This window comes from Erinaceus europaeus, chromosome 14 (assembly GCF_950295315.1).
Source record: "Erinaceus europaeus chromosome 14, mEriEur2.1, whole genome shotgun sequence".
Lineage (NCBI taxonomy): Eukaryota > Metazoa > Chordata > Mammalia > Eulipotyphla > Erinaceidae > Erinaceus > Erinaceus europaeus.
In genome coordinates this window covers 9,086,654-9,103,304 of record NC_080175.1, presented here as the reverse complement: position 1 = coordinate 9,103,304, position 16,651 = coordinate 9,086,654, and the positions used below count along the sequence as shown (strand labels likewise).

The following is a 16,651-nucleotide window of genomic DNA, read 5'->3' as shown; positions in this document are numbered from 1 at the left end:
TGTTTTCAAGCAGAACTCGGACTGGAGTTGGTGTACTGCATCAAAGTAAAAGACTCTGGGGAAGGCAGAGAGGGGGCTCAGGTCATGGAAAACAGAGGAGGCCCTTAGTGGGGGCTCAATTGTGATGTGGAAAATTGAGAAACATTAACACATGTACAGATCATTGTATTTTATTTTACTGTTGACTATAAACCATTAACTCCTCAATAATTTTTTTTTTTTAAAAAGAAGTTTTTTGGGGACAGAGGTCAAGCTGGGCACTCGCCCTGCAGAGGAGACGTGAGTCAAGAAATCGTCTCCTGAAGGGGAAGACTTTCTCACTGAAGTCGAGACGCAAGGATATACTGTAGCGAAGCCTTGTGTTCTGTGTTCTCTTAACACAGAAGGGTTGGGGCACAGGACTTTGGTGGTGGGTATGGTGTGGAACTATATACCCTGTAATGGTGTAATCGTGTAAGCCACTAGTAAATAACTAATAAAGAGTAAAACAATAACTAGAACTCTCTGTAACAACAATGTCCAGGGGAAGCAGGGTCATCTGTGACAGTTACTGCTTTCACCGCAACGTTTGACAGCGTGGGGCGTGTGTGCTCGGAAGAATGGGAGAGATTCGAAAGCCACTGAGAGTTCATGACTGAGCCGCTCCCGAATTCCTGGGCTTTGAACGCCAGGTGAGTGAGTTTCATCCACCCTTTTGCTTCTCGGGGATTAGGAAACAGCCTGTCCTCAGCCCCACCCGACTGGACTCCATTGCTTCCCCATGTCTGTTCTCTGCCTGTGCCCGGTGGGGTGCAACGCCCTCTTGCCTGCCCATGACCTCCCATCTCCGCAGGTGTTCCTGTTTCCAGCTGTAACTGCGGCCCCAAGTTCACTTCTGAGTCACTCCGCTGGAACTGCCCGGCTGTGCTGTTGACAGGCAGGATGAATGAGGGCAATTAGTCGCCTTCTGGCTAACAGAACATTCCCTCTGAGAGACTATTCCAGTACGTGTGGCACTGAGTGCACAGTCACGATGTGGAAATGACATGTGAGAATCAATACAAAATATTTATTTTTCTTCCAAACCACAGAACTCACCCCACAGTCACACTATAAATTTTCCAGAAATGTCAAGTCATTAACATGTTTCTACACAATGCAGTCCAACCAGAAATGAAGGTACTTCCCAACCAGCAGAGTGCAATGTATGTACAAACGAGAATCCTCTCAGAGCGTACCTGCCTCTGCTTCGCCCGCCTCCCTCCTCCTCCAACACCAGCAGAAACAGGACACGTGTGTGTCACCCGGTTCTGGAAAGGTTCAAATGAGGGCCCCAGCCAGGGGCGGGGGGGGGGGGGAGGGATCGATGACTTCATGGCCAACAGTGGGGACACAAGAGGGGCCAGTCCCCTTGGGGAAGAGTAGGGGGTCCTTGCGTATGTATATTCTGGTGGCCAGAAATGAGAGCAAGTTTCAGACAAAGAGGACAGCCATTTCTTTAGAAACCCCTACGAGTTCTATTTTAACTTGTGACAACCATGAAATTCACCTTATGCAGTATTTCTGAACAATAGTTAATCAGAATTTTAAAAAAGACCCTGCAAGCCTCTTACAGGTGTCAGTCACATTCTGAGCTTATAACTGTTATATGCAAGTCATCTAAGAGGCCTAGACCTAAACTGAAGTAAGCATGACCTTTGAGCTAAGAATAAGAAGCTCAATGAGACACCATGAAAAGAATTTCTTTTCAAAGCATCCAAACAATGACCAGATTGCTAATAAGGTTTCTTGGTTTTGCTTGGTATATAAATTAAAAAAAAAAAAAGTTCAGATTAGTGTATATCTATAAAACAATGTTTAGTTGCTTTAGGAATAGTTGCTTATTAAACTTGAATTTTTAGTTTCAGGGCAATGCTTCTTGCATAATAATCATGAAAATAAGATTAAAAAAAAAAAAAGAAAGAAAAGAAAATACAGTCTACCTCAATAAGAGGATGACGAAATCAGGATGGAGTCCTGGGGAGATTAAAGAGGCTGACCGAAATATGCGGACACACTCGCTCCTGCTCCCTTCACGGCCTCAGAGACCAGTCCTGTCACCAGGTCAACCTCACTGCTGCCAGCAGGGCTGCATAGGCCAACAACCTCCCCCCTTGCCCCCCTCCCCTTTTGTGCTGAAAAGCTTTCAAACCCCTTGTTCTTCGGTCAGTCTAGAAGATTCGAGGTGATACATGTGCAAACTTTTCCTGAGGAACTCTTTGTGTGCAAATGTGCCGCCCAGGCAGCAAGTACGGGCGCGTCAGGGGGAAAGGCAGCTTCAGGGACTGCAGGGCCTGAGGCCAAGGGCATCCCCCAGCTGCAACTTTCTCACACATCAGTGGCTCATCCTCTCCCCCTAAAAAAAAGGGAACTGCCTCCGTCTTATGAATGGGGGGGGGGGGGGCCAGTAAGAGTGGAGGGGACAAGTCATTCTCCCACTGGGTAGACTGGGTGGAATACTGCGCTATGGCGAGTGCAGTGGGTCTCTGTCTCTTCTTGCTCACTCTACACCTAAGAGCTCTTAGGGGAGGAAGCATCAGGCCCAGGGCTGGCTTCCTACTCCACAGGAAACCAGGTGGCAGTTCCTGTGGGGTGAAGGGGGGGCTGCGGTTTGACCACAGGACATGTGGTGACACTGGCGCTAAAGCTAAAGGCTCACTTTGGCAGTAAGTACCATCTCGCAAAACAAGTCGCATCGATTTCACTCCGCGCATCATTATCTCGAGGTGGCTCAACTGGCTTCTTGGGGTGGGGCAGAGTCCCCGCTCCAGGCTGCACATGCTCACTAAACAAGTGCAGCCAGACCCCCGCCCGCCCCCCATGCCGGGTGACTAATGAGCCAGTCCAGCAGCAGGGGTAAGAGCCAGCGCGCAGCTGGCGCAGACTGTTACTGTACTGGCAAGAAGGCCAGTGAACAGGGGAAGAGAATACTTTTTGGTATTCAGTCATCAGTCAGTACCATATGAAAGGCAAACTTTACTTCCTTTCACCTGTTACAAAGGAATTTTGCTAAGGGTGCCAACTGAGAAAGCAAGACTAATTTCCACTCGGCTGTAAGAAAGAGGCTCTTCACACCATCGGCTGCCACACCGGGCCAAGGGCGGGTCTGTCCTTCCCCGGGTGCCTTCCGTCATGGCTCTGCCGTGCCAGGTGCTGAAGTCCTGCTGGTTGTGCAAAAAGTCCAGAGAAGCTAAAATCTGCAGGCCTCGTGTCACCCACTTTTTGTTAACACACAAGAATAAGAAGCCCATATAAAACATTTTGCCACTAAGTAATGCAAAAACATTCAAAGATTTTAATGCTGATTCCCATCAGAATACAATGCTTTTATCGGGAAAGCTCTGTTGTTGGTCTAAAAAAGAACACTCCCTCCCAGAAAAAGCATTGGGGTATATTATTAAAGATACTGAAAACTTCATCCACATTCCAAGATCTGCTCCAATTTCATTCCTCTCAGAAACAATATTAAAGCCACTAAAAGAGAGACTTCTGTTGCAGGTGTTACTTACAATCCCACAGCAAGCATTCTGTTGAGAAGAGTCAATGTTGGACTTCATGATAAAATAGAATTCTCCCTTTACGCCAGATCATTACTGGTGTAGCGAATTGAATCAAGTGTGTGGTCTCAGCCAGACCTGTCTACATCCTCGCAGTGACGCGCTATCTACTGATGCAATCCAGTACGCTCACAGGGGTCACTGAGTCCGATTCAAAGTCCTCCCCAAATGCACCAACTCTGGCTATTAAGTACTTAAAAAAATAAATCTGACTCCCTCTACTTTTAGTTCTCTGAATAACCGTCTTATACACAGAGGCCTTCTATTGGATGGCTTGTTTCTAACTCTCCTACCTGAACCCCCAACCCAACCCCACTCCCACCCCACCCCCATTCTGTGCTCACATTCTGCAAAGACAAATTGGACAGGTCAAGATATAAACCCTGCGAATGAGAAGTGGGACGCAGAATGCCTGGTCTGCCTCTTTTTGACCCACGTCCTCAAAAAAGGTAAATATCAGTCTGATGTGAGTAGAGTCAAGCAGATGCTCAAAATCTAGATTCAAGCAAAATTGAGAAGCTTTCTCTTTTGCTACATATATCCTGCTATTTTTCTTTGCCATTCAAAACCAACTTGAGTAAGCCTCAGTCCGATATAAGCAACTCAACAGCACTGTGAGTGTAGACAGACAAACAGCAAAGAGAGCTCTGCCAGGGCTAAGAGGGGGACTTGAGACAGCAGTGCAACTTCTACTCTGTTGTATTCAAATATATCTGAAAGGTGAAGACCGCTGACTCTCTAAATACGTATCCCACCCATTCACAACGAAGTGGATCAGAAACCCCACACAAATGGCTGGCTGTGTTTGGGTTCAGTAACTGTTACCTGCTTCCCAGAGTATCACAGAAACCCTCTGTTACAGCTGAGTAACTGTCAACAATATTCATGAGGCAGCTCTAAAGCTCAAGTCCCACCCACCTCTACTTTAGCGCACGCCAACACCACAGCAGCCGGGAAAGCCTATGAAGGCAGAGAGGGAATGGAAGTGATCTACTGGTCACCGACATTAGCCTGACTATGTCATGGGGGGGGGGGGGGGGGCGCTGACCATTGTGCAATGTTTCTGTTTGCCCACGAGGCATCCTGCCAGGATGTCCTGGTGGGTTAGTTTGTGAGAACATCAACTTTCCCAGGATGCCTTTGTGAGTCTGAAGGATGGTCACAGAGTTGCAAAGTGCTCAAAGCTCAAGGCACAGAGTAGAAAAGGGCTGTGAACTGATGGGGGAGAGAGGTTACAGGTAAAGCAGAGTTAGTATTTTCATTCAACAAGACTTTCCTAATGCTAAACAAGGACCAACTCTTTTAAATGGGGTTGTTTGGGTTATGGGTGGAAAATACTGTATGCTTTAAATTTAAAGCAAAAAGATTCCTTGACGTGTGAAACCAATATACCTAAATGCCAAGTCTATAAATGAACAAAGTAAGTGCTTTAAAAAAGAAAAGACCAAAAATTCTTCTGCTCTGGTATTTTTGGAGGAAGCAGCTGATTTGGGTTGCCAGATTCCACACCGCAAGGGTCACTTCTCAAGATGGTTGTTCCTCACAGAATCTGTAGATAAAGTCATTATAAGATCGTCCCATTTCAAAATCATCCCCATGTCTAGCAGCAAGTGGCTGTTGTTTCTGTTTTTGTGGGGTTTTTTTTTGTTTGTTTTGGGGTTTTTTGGGTTTTTTTTTAGTTTTTGTTAGTTTTTTTTTAAAATTACAAACCAAAAGAAGTCCCACATCCTCTTCCCAGAACAGCTTCGTGACAGAGTTCCTGAGTGTCTTCGGGACCCCACAGTCTCGGCAGTTCCAGTGTGTCCTCTCTTCAGGAAGGCAAGTACATTCAATACATTCACTATCTATACCCTCTGGAACTCGCACACGCTGATGTACTGTCTGGAAGGGGGGGGGGGGGGAGGAAAAAACAAGAGCAACTAAGGCTAGGAGAAACCCTCTCCTTATCCCTTTCGCAACACCCCCCGCCCCCAAAGATTAAAAATAAGTAAAAGCCAGTCTTCAAAACCACGTAATCTGAACAATCAGGAGCTGAGGCTGGGTCATTATCCCAATCTCGTGGAAACTAAAGGGCCTGAGAGCTTCCTGACAGCTGCCTGGAAACGCCCACAATTCACTGGACTTCAGAGCTGCCACCTAGGCTAGGACACCAGGGTCAGCCACCACCAGTGGCTAGGCACACCGCAAAACCATAGGAGAACAGCAAGGACGATCATTACTTACTATATGCCAACTCCTCCCCAGCTCTCTTCCGGGACTGGTCACCTCTGAGGGTCAGAAAAGAAGAGGGGTCAACAGAAGTGGCATCTTCATGCTCCAAAACAGGACAGAGGAGGCAGCGACAATGGGATACAGTGTGGGCACAGCAGGCCCTTCAGTTCTAAAAGGCTATTTAAAAATAGACATCAAGATATTTCACCTCCTAACAACCTATTTTAAAATAGACGTAATCAGTAGTGGAGTGGTCTGGGAGGTAGGACAGTGGGTAAAACACTGGACTCTAAAGTTCAATCCCCAACAGCACATGTACTAGAGTTATCGCTGACGTCACCGTGTCGCCACAACCTTCCTCAGGAAGTGGCAACACCAGCCCCCTGGTAATTGAGGTCCAAATCCGAACTCCTTCTGGACTCCCTTCCCCTCACTATGGAGCATTCTGTTCTAAAATAAATCATTCTCCATCAATGTGACCACAGTTTCAGGCCAAGCCACTGTCACCTCCCCTACACAGGATTCACATTACCATCAGTCCAGAGAAGAGGAGAGTGAGCTTATGTGAAAACAAACAGGATTATTTCACAGCTGACGAAAACCCTTCATGACTTTCCACATCAGCTAAAACATAATCCAAGTTCATTGTTCTGGCCCTGGGTGAGGGGCTCCTGCCTCCGCCTACTTCTTTGCTCTGTCTAACCTCTGTCCACTATCCTCCAGCCAGCTGGATTTTCTCTCTGTTCCTTGGATGGGTCTTCTGTTCTTACACCCTTCCCTCCAGCTGGCCTGGCACCCATGCTCTGGCCGGAATGACTCCTCCCCAGGAAGCTAGCCGAAACAGTCCCTCAACACCCTGGCCACTGTCTCTTTCCCGGACTCTCATTATCTTCACAGCAACACGCGTTACTATCTGAGATCACCTGTCTTCATGTTCAACATTTACTTCCTGACATGAGAACATCAACTCCACCAACAGCAACTTGGCCGGGCTTGTTCACTACAGGACCTAAGTGTCTCACACAGAGTAGGCACTTCATAATGATCTGCTAAATCAGCAAGCAGTAAGTGACCATAATTGGTCCCTACAGGTGGATTTCTCAAGTCACAGTTCCAGCAACTACTTCTTGCCTTTAAATTTGCTTCCATATCACCAAGCTTTTCCATTTTCTTTCTCTGGTTACGACCATAATAGGACAAACAGCTTGCTGGCTGGGTGAGATTTATTGACTGTTGGCAGAAAGAGGAACACCAAATGGCTTCTGGTGGGTTTTTCTCTGTACTGAGTGTTCCGAGAACAACATGTGCAGTGTAATTAACACAACCCAGCCCCAGAGATCCATCCCAAGGCCACTGTGGTACCTTTATAGCTAAGACTACACCCAGCCAAAGGCAGCTCAGGGTCTGAGCTCACACCTTACCATGCACAAGGACCCAGATCAAGCCCCCAGCCCCACCCACGGGGCGGAAGCTTCACAAGCGGTAAAAGCTGTAAGCAGGTGTGTCTCTGCCTCTCTTTCTGACCCTCACACTCAATTTCTGCCCTGTCAAGTAAAAAATAATTTCAGAAACATAAAATTTTAAAAAGCCAGGAGTCGAGTGGTAGCGCAACGGGTTAAGCGCAGGTGGCACAAAGCTCAAGGACCGGCGTAAGGATCCCAGTTTGAGCCCCTGGCTCCCCACCTGCAGGGGAGTCGCTTCACAAGCAGTGAAGCAGGTCTGCAGGTGTCTGTCTTTCTCTCCCCCTCTGTCTAACCCCTCCTCTCTCCATTTCTCTCTGTCCTATCCAACAATGACATCAATAATAACTACAACAATAAAACAACAAGGGGAACAAAAGGGAATAAACAGGGAGTCAGGTGGTGGCGCAGCGGGTTAAGTGCATGTGGTGCAAAGCGCAAGGACCGGCATAAGGATCCCGGTTCAAGGCCCCGGCTCCCCACCTGCAGGGGAGTCGCTTCACAAGCGGTGAAGCAGGTCTGCAGGTGTCTTTCTCTCCCCCTCTGTCTTCCCCTCTTCTCCCCATTCCTCTCTGTCCTATCCAACAACAACGACATCAATAACCACAACAATGTTAAACAACAAGGGCAAAAAAAAAAAAGGAAAATAAATATAAAAAAAATTTTAAAGGAATAAATATTTAAAAATATTTTTTAAAAAATTTAAAAAGCCACTAGTCTGGAAATCTATAGAGAGCCTTCAAAAACACTGCTATTAAGTTAAAAAGTGTAGCCACCAGGTTCCAGAAGCTACCATGATACCAACCAGACTTCCCTGGGCAGATAACCCCACCAATGTATCAGAGCTCTGCCCCACCAGGGAAATAGAGAGACAGGCTGGGAGTATGGACCAAACTGCCAACACCCATGTTCAGCGGGGAAGCAATTACAGAAGGCAGACCTTCCACCTTCTGCACCTCATAATGACCCTGGATCCATACTCCCAGAGGGTAAATAGGAAGCTATCAGGGAAGGGATGGGATATGGAGTTCTGGTGGTGGGAATTATGTGGAAATACGTGGAATTGTATCCCTCTTATCCTATGGTCTTTTCAATATTTCTATTTGACAAGTAAATTAAAAATAGATAAATAAAATATTAAAAAATATATACTGGGGAATGTTATGCATGTACAAACTATTGTACTTACTGTTGAATGTAAAACATTAATTCCCCAATAATAATAATATATATGTATATGCACATATATATATGTATATATATATATATATATATAAAATCAGGGAATATGAGCAAGTTCCTTCACTTTTCCTCTCCAGTGTTTCCATTTTATAAAAATTAAAAAAAAAAAAAAAAAAAAGCCAATTCCAGTGGTGCTCTCAGCTCTCCAGGCACCAACTATACCTCTACAAGGTTCTGCTTTCTTCCAGAAATTCCAGATTAACAGTTCCTCAGAAAGAATGCTTATTTGCCTTGACTTGCTAGTACATCTTCTGAAGAGGACCACAGGCTGGTGTCAGTGGAGAGGTCCGTGGGGAAAGCGCACCTCCCAGGTGCCCCAATAAGCTTACTCTGCAGCAACAGAAACCAGCCTGCCTCCTTCTCATACCTAATGCAAATAACAAAAACATCCACAACAACAACAACAAAAGTACTGCACTCAGTATGTATGTTAGTTCTAGCTCTGAAATAAGAACACTCTTTTTCTTGCCACTCCAAATCAACTGAGAATCTGTCCATTAACTACAAGAGGACACATCTGACAACATTCATTTCGAATGCTTCAAAGACTTAACTCTGTACCATTGACAAGAAAGCTGTGTGAAGCCTCTCTGGGATCCTACATTGAGCAAATGGAACATTATGATCTTGTTCAGATCAAACAGTTCTGTCTAGCCAAGAGTAATTAATACTGGCAAAGCAGCACCTATTGGGGCTGGGCCATTTCTGCACAGCCACCAACAAAGGTTGAAGGTGCCCGTTCCCCCTGGCTCTCCCTCTCGGGTCTGCTGTCAAGACACTTGGGATGTTTGTCCGCATGGTAGATGAGAACCACCCACAGCAGGATTCTATTGCTTTTCAGACGAGTGAGGTCTATTTACACATATCTGTGTTTCCTTTTCTCTGAACTGCTGGTTTTCGTCCTCTGTTCATTTTTCGATTTGACTATTACTCTTTTTTTCTTTTCTTGGCTTTTAAAGAGACTTATATAGCAGAAAGATCAACTTTTTGTCCAAGACAATTATTTTTTCTCTTTAATTTTGTTTATGGCAGTTTTGGATTCAGTCCCTCAGGTGCTCTTATTTCTCTCTCTCTCTTTTCCTGTGTGTGTGTATGTGGGTGTAGTTAACTTAATCAGGCTTTTTCTTTATGGCATGTATATATATATTGTATTATAGTTAAAAATTTTTCCTTAAATGTTTTCAAAAAATACAAAGCAATCTGAGTATATACCTTCTTCCAGCAGTGGAACAATTTAAACACATCTGGGAATATTTTTCTAATCTTAATTTTACTGGAATGAGAGAACAGGGTGCAGAACAGCCTATTATGAAGCAGTTCTATGTGAGGTGCACTTGGGTTGAGGTGTGTCTAATTCCCCACCAAATGAGAAATCCCTTCAAAATCTACTTAGTGATGGGCCGCTTCCATAACATCAGAACCCAGCTTTAAGTGCTACAGAAGCCCGTGGCCAATCTGAGGAGCAGTCTCTGACTCCTTGGCAGTTGTTCTGTTCTAAGCAGCCTGCTGTCCCTCCCTGCCAAGCTCAACTGGCCTATAGAAATGGGCGTATTTTGTCACAAACGGGAGAAAGAAACTTGCCTTGTAAAACCATTCTGTATAAGTTCTCTTTGAAGTTTCTGGTCTTGAGCAGCATACTCGGAAAGCTCGGATTCCACCGCAGGGGGGAGGATGTTTGGGATAAACTTAGAAAACAAGGATGGAGCCATCTGAACCCACTCTGCAAAGGAAGAAAAAGCTCATTAAGACAAACATTCAATGAAATCAGGAAAGGGAACGTTTTCTTCTGTCCAGAGAACAAAAATATATTTATCAAAACAAACTTCGAATGAGAGAGCATTAATGTAATTCCATACTGATAAAGAATGAAAAGGGGGCCGGGCAGTGGTGCACCCAGTGAAGAGCACGCACAGCCTAAGGACCCATGTTGAGCACAGTGGGTTAAGCGCAAGGACCGGCCAAAGGATCCCGGTTCGAGCCCCCGGCTCCCCACCTTCAGGGGAGTCACTACACAGGCGGTGAAGCAGGTCTGCAGGTGTCTATCTTTCCCCCTGTCTTCCCCTCCTCTCTCCATTTCTGTCTATCTAACAACGACGACATCAATAACAATAACTACAACAACAATAAAAAACAAGGACAACAAAAGGGAAAATAAGTAATTTACATAAAGAATAATAATAAAACCCCATCAAATTGGGGGCCGGGCGGTAGCGCAGCGGGTTAAGCAAACTTGGTACAAAGCGCAAGGACCCGTCTAAGAATTCCAGTTCAAGTCCCCAGCTCACTAGCTTCCTAAGCCATGAAGCAGTCTGCGGGTGTCTATCTTTCTTTCCCCTTCTCTGTCTCCCCTCCTCTCTTGATTTCTCTCTGCCCTATCCAACATCAATGGCAACAATAACAAGTGCAACAAAAATGAGAAAAATGACCTCCAGGAGCAGTGGATCGTAGTGCAGGCACACAGCCCCAGCAATAACTCTGGAGGTTAAAAAAAGAAAAAAAATCAAATTAAAATGCAAAGAGAAAGTTAAAGAAACTATCTCCTACAGACTTGACAATGACTAATGTATTGCTACAAAGCAGGTCAATGAATGGAAAATAGGCTAAATAATTCAAAAGAAAAACTAATCAGAGTAGTGGCCACATTCAGGAAAACTCCAGCTAAAATAAATGCGGCTCAGCCCCTTACTCAGCATTTTCCCTCCTTGCTGGCCATCGCAAGTAAGAGTCGTTACCCCTTTTGGAGTCTTTTATTCTAGTCCTTTCAAATGTTTCCTTCTGGAAAACATCTTAACTGTTTTTGTATGTGTGTGTATACACATGCCTAGATGTATATAAGATGTCAATGCTTTAGTGACTTCACTTTCAAATTTGTCACCTCAGTGAATATTCTCAATCTGAAAAAGTCCCATTTAATGCTGTGCAGTGCCGGGTCACTGGTGGTGCCCTCAGCTGTGCACGTTACCACGCGCAAAGGAAAATCCTGATGATGATGGTGAAGCACTGCTATGACACCCCCCCCCCCATCTCCTCCTTCCATCTCAGTTTCGCTGTCTCGACCCAAAAAGTAATTTTTTTTTTTTAAACTGGAAGCGTAAGAGCATCCACTGAGACAACCACACTGCCTCAATCCACCTGTGTAGCCTCCAGGTCAAATATTCTCAGCAGTGACCCTCGTTACAGCTCAGCTCAAGTACAGCTTCAGAAAGGGCCTCGACATGGTGCTCCCGGGAATCGCTGCCTGGCCAGAGCTGAAAACAGGTGACAGACCTGCCGTTTAAGGAAACTCCAGGCACCCATCAGCATGAAGATGAACAAGAGCTGCTATGCACTGAGTAAAGAGGGGCAAGATGAGAGGACTGGAACTATTTCCAAACTGAGTCTCTAGGGGGAGACAGCTTGATGGTTATACAAATGGACTCTCATGCCTGAGGTTCCAAGGTTCCAGGTTCAAAGCCCTATACCAACATAAGCCAGAGCTGAACAGTGCTCTGGAGACAGACAGACAGACACTCTGGAGTCCCTCCCCCCCCCCCCCAGCCTGAGCTTCTAAAGACAGTATGGGGAAACAAACCCATAACTAGAAACAGTCATTAGAATTGCCAAGGACTAAGACTCAGGAATCTAAAGTTTAAAAACTTTCCAAGGCTGGGTGGTGGCACACCTGGTTGAGCACACATGTTACAATGTGCAAGGTCCAGGGTTTGAGTATCCTGTCCCCACCTGCAGGGGAAAAGCTTTGCCAGTGGTGAACCAGAGTAGGTGTCTCTCTGTCTCTCTATCACTCCCTTCCCTCTCAATTTCTGGCTGTCTCTATTCAATAAATAAAAATACTAAAAAATTTTTTAATTAAAAAAGAAAAATATAGGCATATTTATTATTAAAGATAAGTACTAGAGAGTCGTGGTGATGAAGGTACCTAGAAAACTCAGCTTCTGAAATATTTTAACCTTAATCAGTCAGGTGAATAAAACCTCTTTAATAAGCCAGAAGCACAATCAGTAACTGCCAAGAACTGCAAATGCCAGAACATTTAATAGATCTCAGAAAACGCCCAAGGCAGCAAAAGGTTAGCATATGATGAGATTCACCTTTCCAAAAGGCCAGGTCTCAAGTACAGACTTCTTACCAGCATTGTGATTCTTTTTTTTTTTTTAAATATTTATTTTATTTATTTATTTATTCCCTTTTGTTGCCCTTGTTGTTTTATTGTTGTAGTTATTGTTGTTGTCGTCGTTGTTGGATAGGACAGAGAGAAATGGAGAGAGGAGGGGAAGACAGAGAGGAGGAGAGAAAGATAGACACCTGCAGACCTGCTTCACCGCCTGTGAAGCGACTTCCCTGCAGGTCGGGAGCCGGGGTTTGAACCGGGATCCTTACTCCAGTCCTTGTGCTTTGCGCCGGCATTGTGATTCTTAACACAAGAAACTCCAACCTGGATGAAGGATTCTGATATCCAAGTAGCCATAGGTTTCTCTACCCTAACCTGTTAGTTTCATTTTGTGACTTTGTTACTTTATGTTTATAAAAGCAAGTTGAGAAAGCTGCCTACAGGGGAGGGAGGATTCAGGAAGACACACTGCTGTTTTAATGCCCTCCAAGAGAAAAAAACACCCATACTCTAGCAATGAAAGAAAAATTTCATTCTGGGAGTCGGGCAGTCGCAGTGGGTTAAGTGCATGTGGTGCAAAGCACAAGGACCAGCATAAGGATCCCAGTTCAAGCCCCCGGCTCCCCACCTGCAAGGGAGTTGCTTCACAGGTGGTGAAGCAGGTCTGTAGGTGTCTATCTTTCTCTCCCCCTTGCTGTCTTCCCCTACTCTCTCCAGTTCTGTCTTACCCAACAACGACATCAATAACAACAACAACATCAACAACAATAAAATAAGGGCAACAAACGGGATTTAAAAAACGAGGGAAAATTCATTCTCTGTCTCTGTTATATTTAGCAAAATAAATTCCAAATCCAGATATTAGGAAAAGGAAAACATAGGTTTGCTGGCACACATGATAAAATACTTTTGCCACTTGAAGTAATTATATCACACAATCTGCTTAGAAACTATGAAGATCAGCTCGAGTTGCCTGAATTGCCTAACGTTAATTCTGAATGTTCTAGGACTCAATAATGATTTAAAGTCAGCTCAGAAAAAAAGTTTTTCCTGACATCCTAGCTACTGCCATAGTTCTCACTTGAACAAGCTAAATGCTGACATATATTTACACTGAGAAAGCAAGTCACTGATTAAGTAAATAACTATTTTCTAGATAGTAATAACCATGGTTTGGTTTGTCTTCAAATCACAAATGTATTTCCCAAGAAAAAGAATGAAATCATAAATCTACCAACACTTCCAGAGTCTATGCAAGCCCTGTCACAGGCTTATAAGGGGGGCGGCATTTGCAGTGTCCGGGTAGAAGCTGAGGAAAAACATCAACTCAAAAAAGAGATAAGATGAAAGCCAAGTCTGCGGTGCCCCCCCGTCACGAACGCCAGGGAGCCTGACAGGGTCCACGACTAGGCAAAGATCTGTATGGCCCCCATAGAAGATTAATGGTAGAGATAGCCCTCAGCAAAAGTCTAAAACGATTCTGGGTATGACCTCCCCTGAGAACAGAACGATACTAAGCATTGTACCATTCTTTACCCATTCTTTACAGTTATAGGGGAGTAACATGTAGCCTGCCAAAGCCACAAGACTAAGCTGGTTGTTTAGGCAACCTGAATGTAACCTGAAAAAAGTATAAAAACTAATGCAGTTTCACTATTAAAATGAGTCCAGATTCACCCTCCAATAGAGTGTGGTATCTATCTGTTCTCCCTCGCGCCGACTCCTGACCCACCGGGGAGGTTGCCTTCAAGACCCGACCCTCCTGCCGCTCATCCACTGTGGTCGTCTGCGGCACAAGTCTGAGACTCAATTTATTTATTTATTTATTTATTTTATTGTTTTTACCAGATCACTACTCAGCTCTGGCTTATGCTGACGCATGGGACTGAACCTGGGACATCAGAGTCTCAGGCATGAGAGTCTCCTTGCATGACTATTATGCTATCTACCCCCACTCTCTGAGGTTCAGTTTTATCTAAAGTGCCTCCTGCAAATATTTCTTGTATTTCCAAAACTTGTTGCCTTTCACTAGTAGAAAAAGAAATGAGTTCTGGTTGCCTATTTCCCAATGATCAATATTAACTCAGAAAATATTTTTCCTATCAAATACAGTTAGGCTTTAGAAAACACAAAGATTAAATTGTTCAACAATGTGTTTGGCTTTGTATGTTAACTCTCTTTCCAGCCACCAAGTTGCAGATGCTAGCACTGATGCCAACCAAACTTCCCTGGAGAGATGACCCCACCAATGTCTCCTGGAGCTCCGCTTCCCCAGAGCCCCACCCTACTAGGGAAAGAGAGAGGCAGGTTGGGAGTATGGACCGACCTGTCAACACCCATGTTCAGCAGGGAAGCAATTACAGAAGCCAGACCTTCCCCCTTCTGCATCCCACAATGATCTTGGGTCCATATTCCCAGAGGGTTAAAGAATAAGAAAGCTATCAGGAAGGGAATGGGATACGGAGATCTGGTGGTGGGAATTGTGTGGAGTTGTACCCCTCTCATCCTATGGTTTTGTCAGTGTTTCCTTTTTAAAAAAAATTTTTTTTTAATTTATTTATTCATGAGAGAGATAGGAGGAGAGAGAACCAGACATCACTCTGGTACATGTGCTGCCGGGGATCGAACTCGGGACCTCACGCTTGAGAATCCAGTGCTTTATCCACTGCGCCACCTCCCAGACCACACAATGTTTCCTTCTCATAAATAAATTTAAAAAAAGAAGAAAGAAAAAGGGGCAGAGGGTAGATAGCATAATGGTTATGCAAACAGACTCTCATGCCTGAGACTCCAACGTCCCAGGTTCAATCCCCCGCACCACCATAAGCCAGAACTGAACAGGGTTCTGGTAAAAATAAATAAATAAATAAATAAATAAATGAAAAAAAAGAAAACACAGAAGGTAAGGCTAGAACTGCCAGAAACAACCAAGTTCAGCTCACAAAGAAAAGGTAAATGTGGGGGCTGGGTGGGAGTACCTGGTAGAGTGTACATGTTACAGTGCACAAGAACCCAGGTTCAAGACCCCAGTCCCCACCTGTAGGGGGAAAGCTTCACAAGTAGTGCAGCAGGGCTGCAGGTGTCTCTCTGTCTCTCTCCCTCCCTATCTCCCCCTTTCTTTCAACTTCTGGATGTCTCTCTCCAATAAGTAATTTAAAAATATTAAAAAGGTTGCTTCACAGGTGGTGAAGCAGGTCTTCAGGTGTCTGTCTTTCTCTCCTCCATTTCTCTCTGTCCTATCCAACAACAACGACATCAACAACAACAGTAACTACAACAACAATGGAAACAAGGGCAACAAAAAGGAAATAAATATTAAAAATATATATTAAAAAGGAAAGTGGGTGTTTACCTGGTCTGAGAGTGTATAGGCCTTTCACAATATTTGCCATGGTTGAAGGTGTAACCTGAAATGGCGTTGACTGGGCTTCTAAAAGTAAAGCTGAAATACAAAGGGAAAACGGGTTAGAAAAAGGATCGGACACTTTGCCCGGCGCCAAAGTTTTTTCCTTTATTACTATTTTCCCCCAAAGACTGAAGAATAAACAAGCACAAAAACAGCCCAAGAAAGAAAACACACCAAGAATTCATACATTAAAGGTTCCCCCTGCCCTTTTAAAAAAGTCCGATGCAATAGCACAGTCGAACAAATAAATACGGGCAAGTCTGCTAAAGCACTAATGGAAATGATTCAATCCGTGGAGGCTCTGAAAAACAAGTAGAGCTTTCTGAAAGCAACAGTACTCATGAACTTGGTGAGTGATCCGAAAAGTGCTTTCCATTAAGATCATGATTCAATAGATTTGCATTTGGGGAACAGAATGTGCCTTAGGCCTTCAAGTAAGCTCCGTCAATCGTTTCTCTCTGCCCCAAACCACTGAATTTGAGGTTCATGGAGTTTTTCTTAGAAAGACCCATTATTAGTAATGTTTTTAGCGGCAATCAGAGGCAGAACGCTCCCAGACACTCTAGCTGGACCTTTTTCTCACCAGAGGGAGAGGTCAGATGCCATGCTGCCAGCTGGTGAGATTCTGGCAGCCACCCGGCCCTGACCT

At 44.6% G+C, this 16,651-nt stretch overlaps 1 protein-coding gene across 1 annotated transcript in view; it reads right to left on the bottom strand.

Moving 5' to 3' along the window:
• Positions 1 to 1,034: 1,034 nt before the first annotated feature.
• The window catches only part of CACUL1 (CDK2 associated cullin domain 1), a 69,439-nt gene continuing 53,822 nt past the window's right edge, over positions 1,035 to 16,651 (bottom strand). Inside the window, exons 6-9 of the mRNA XM_007518466.3 lie at positions 15,949 to 16,038; positions 10,070 to 10,208; positions 5,799 to 5,842; positions 1,035 to 5,456 (exon numbers count right to left, since the gene is read on the bottom strand). Of these exons, the coding sequence (XP_007518528.1) occupies positions 5,416 to 5,456; positions 5,799 to 5,842; positions 10,070 to 10,208; positions 15,949 to 16,038 (314 nt within the window). The 3' untranslated portion in view covers positions 1,035 to 5,415. The remainder of the gene's footprint in view (positions 5,457 to 5,798; positions 5,843 to 10,069; positions 10,209 to 15,948; positions 16,039 to 16,651) is intronic.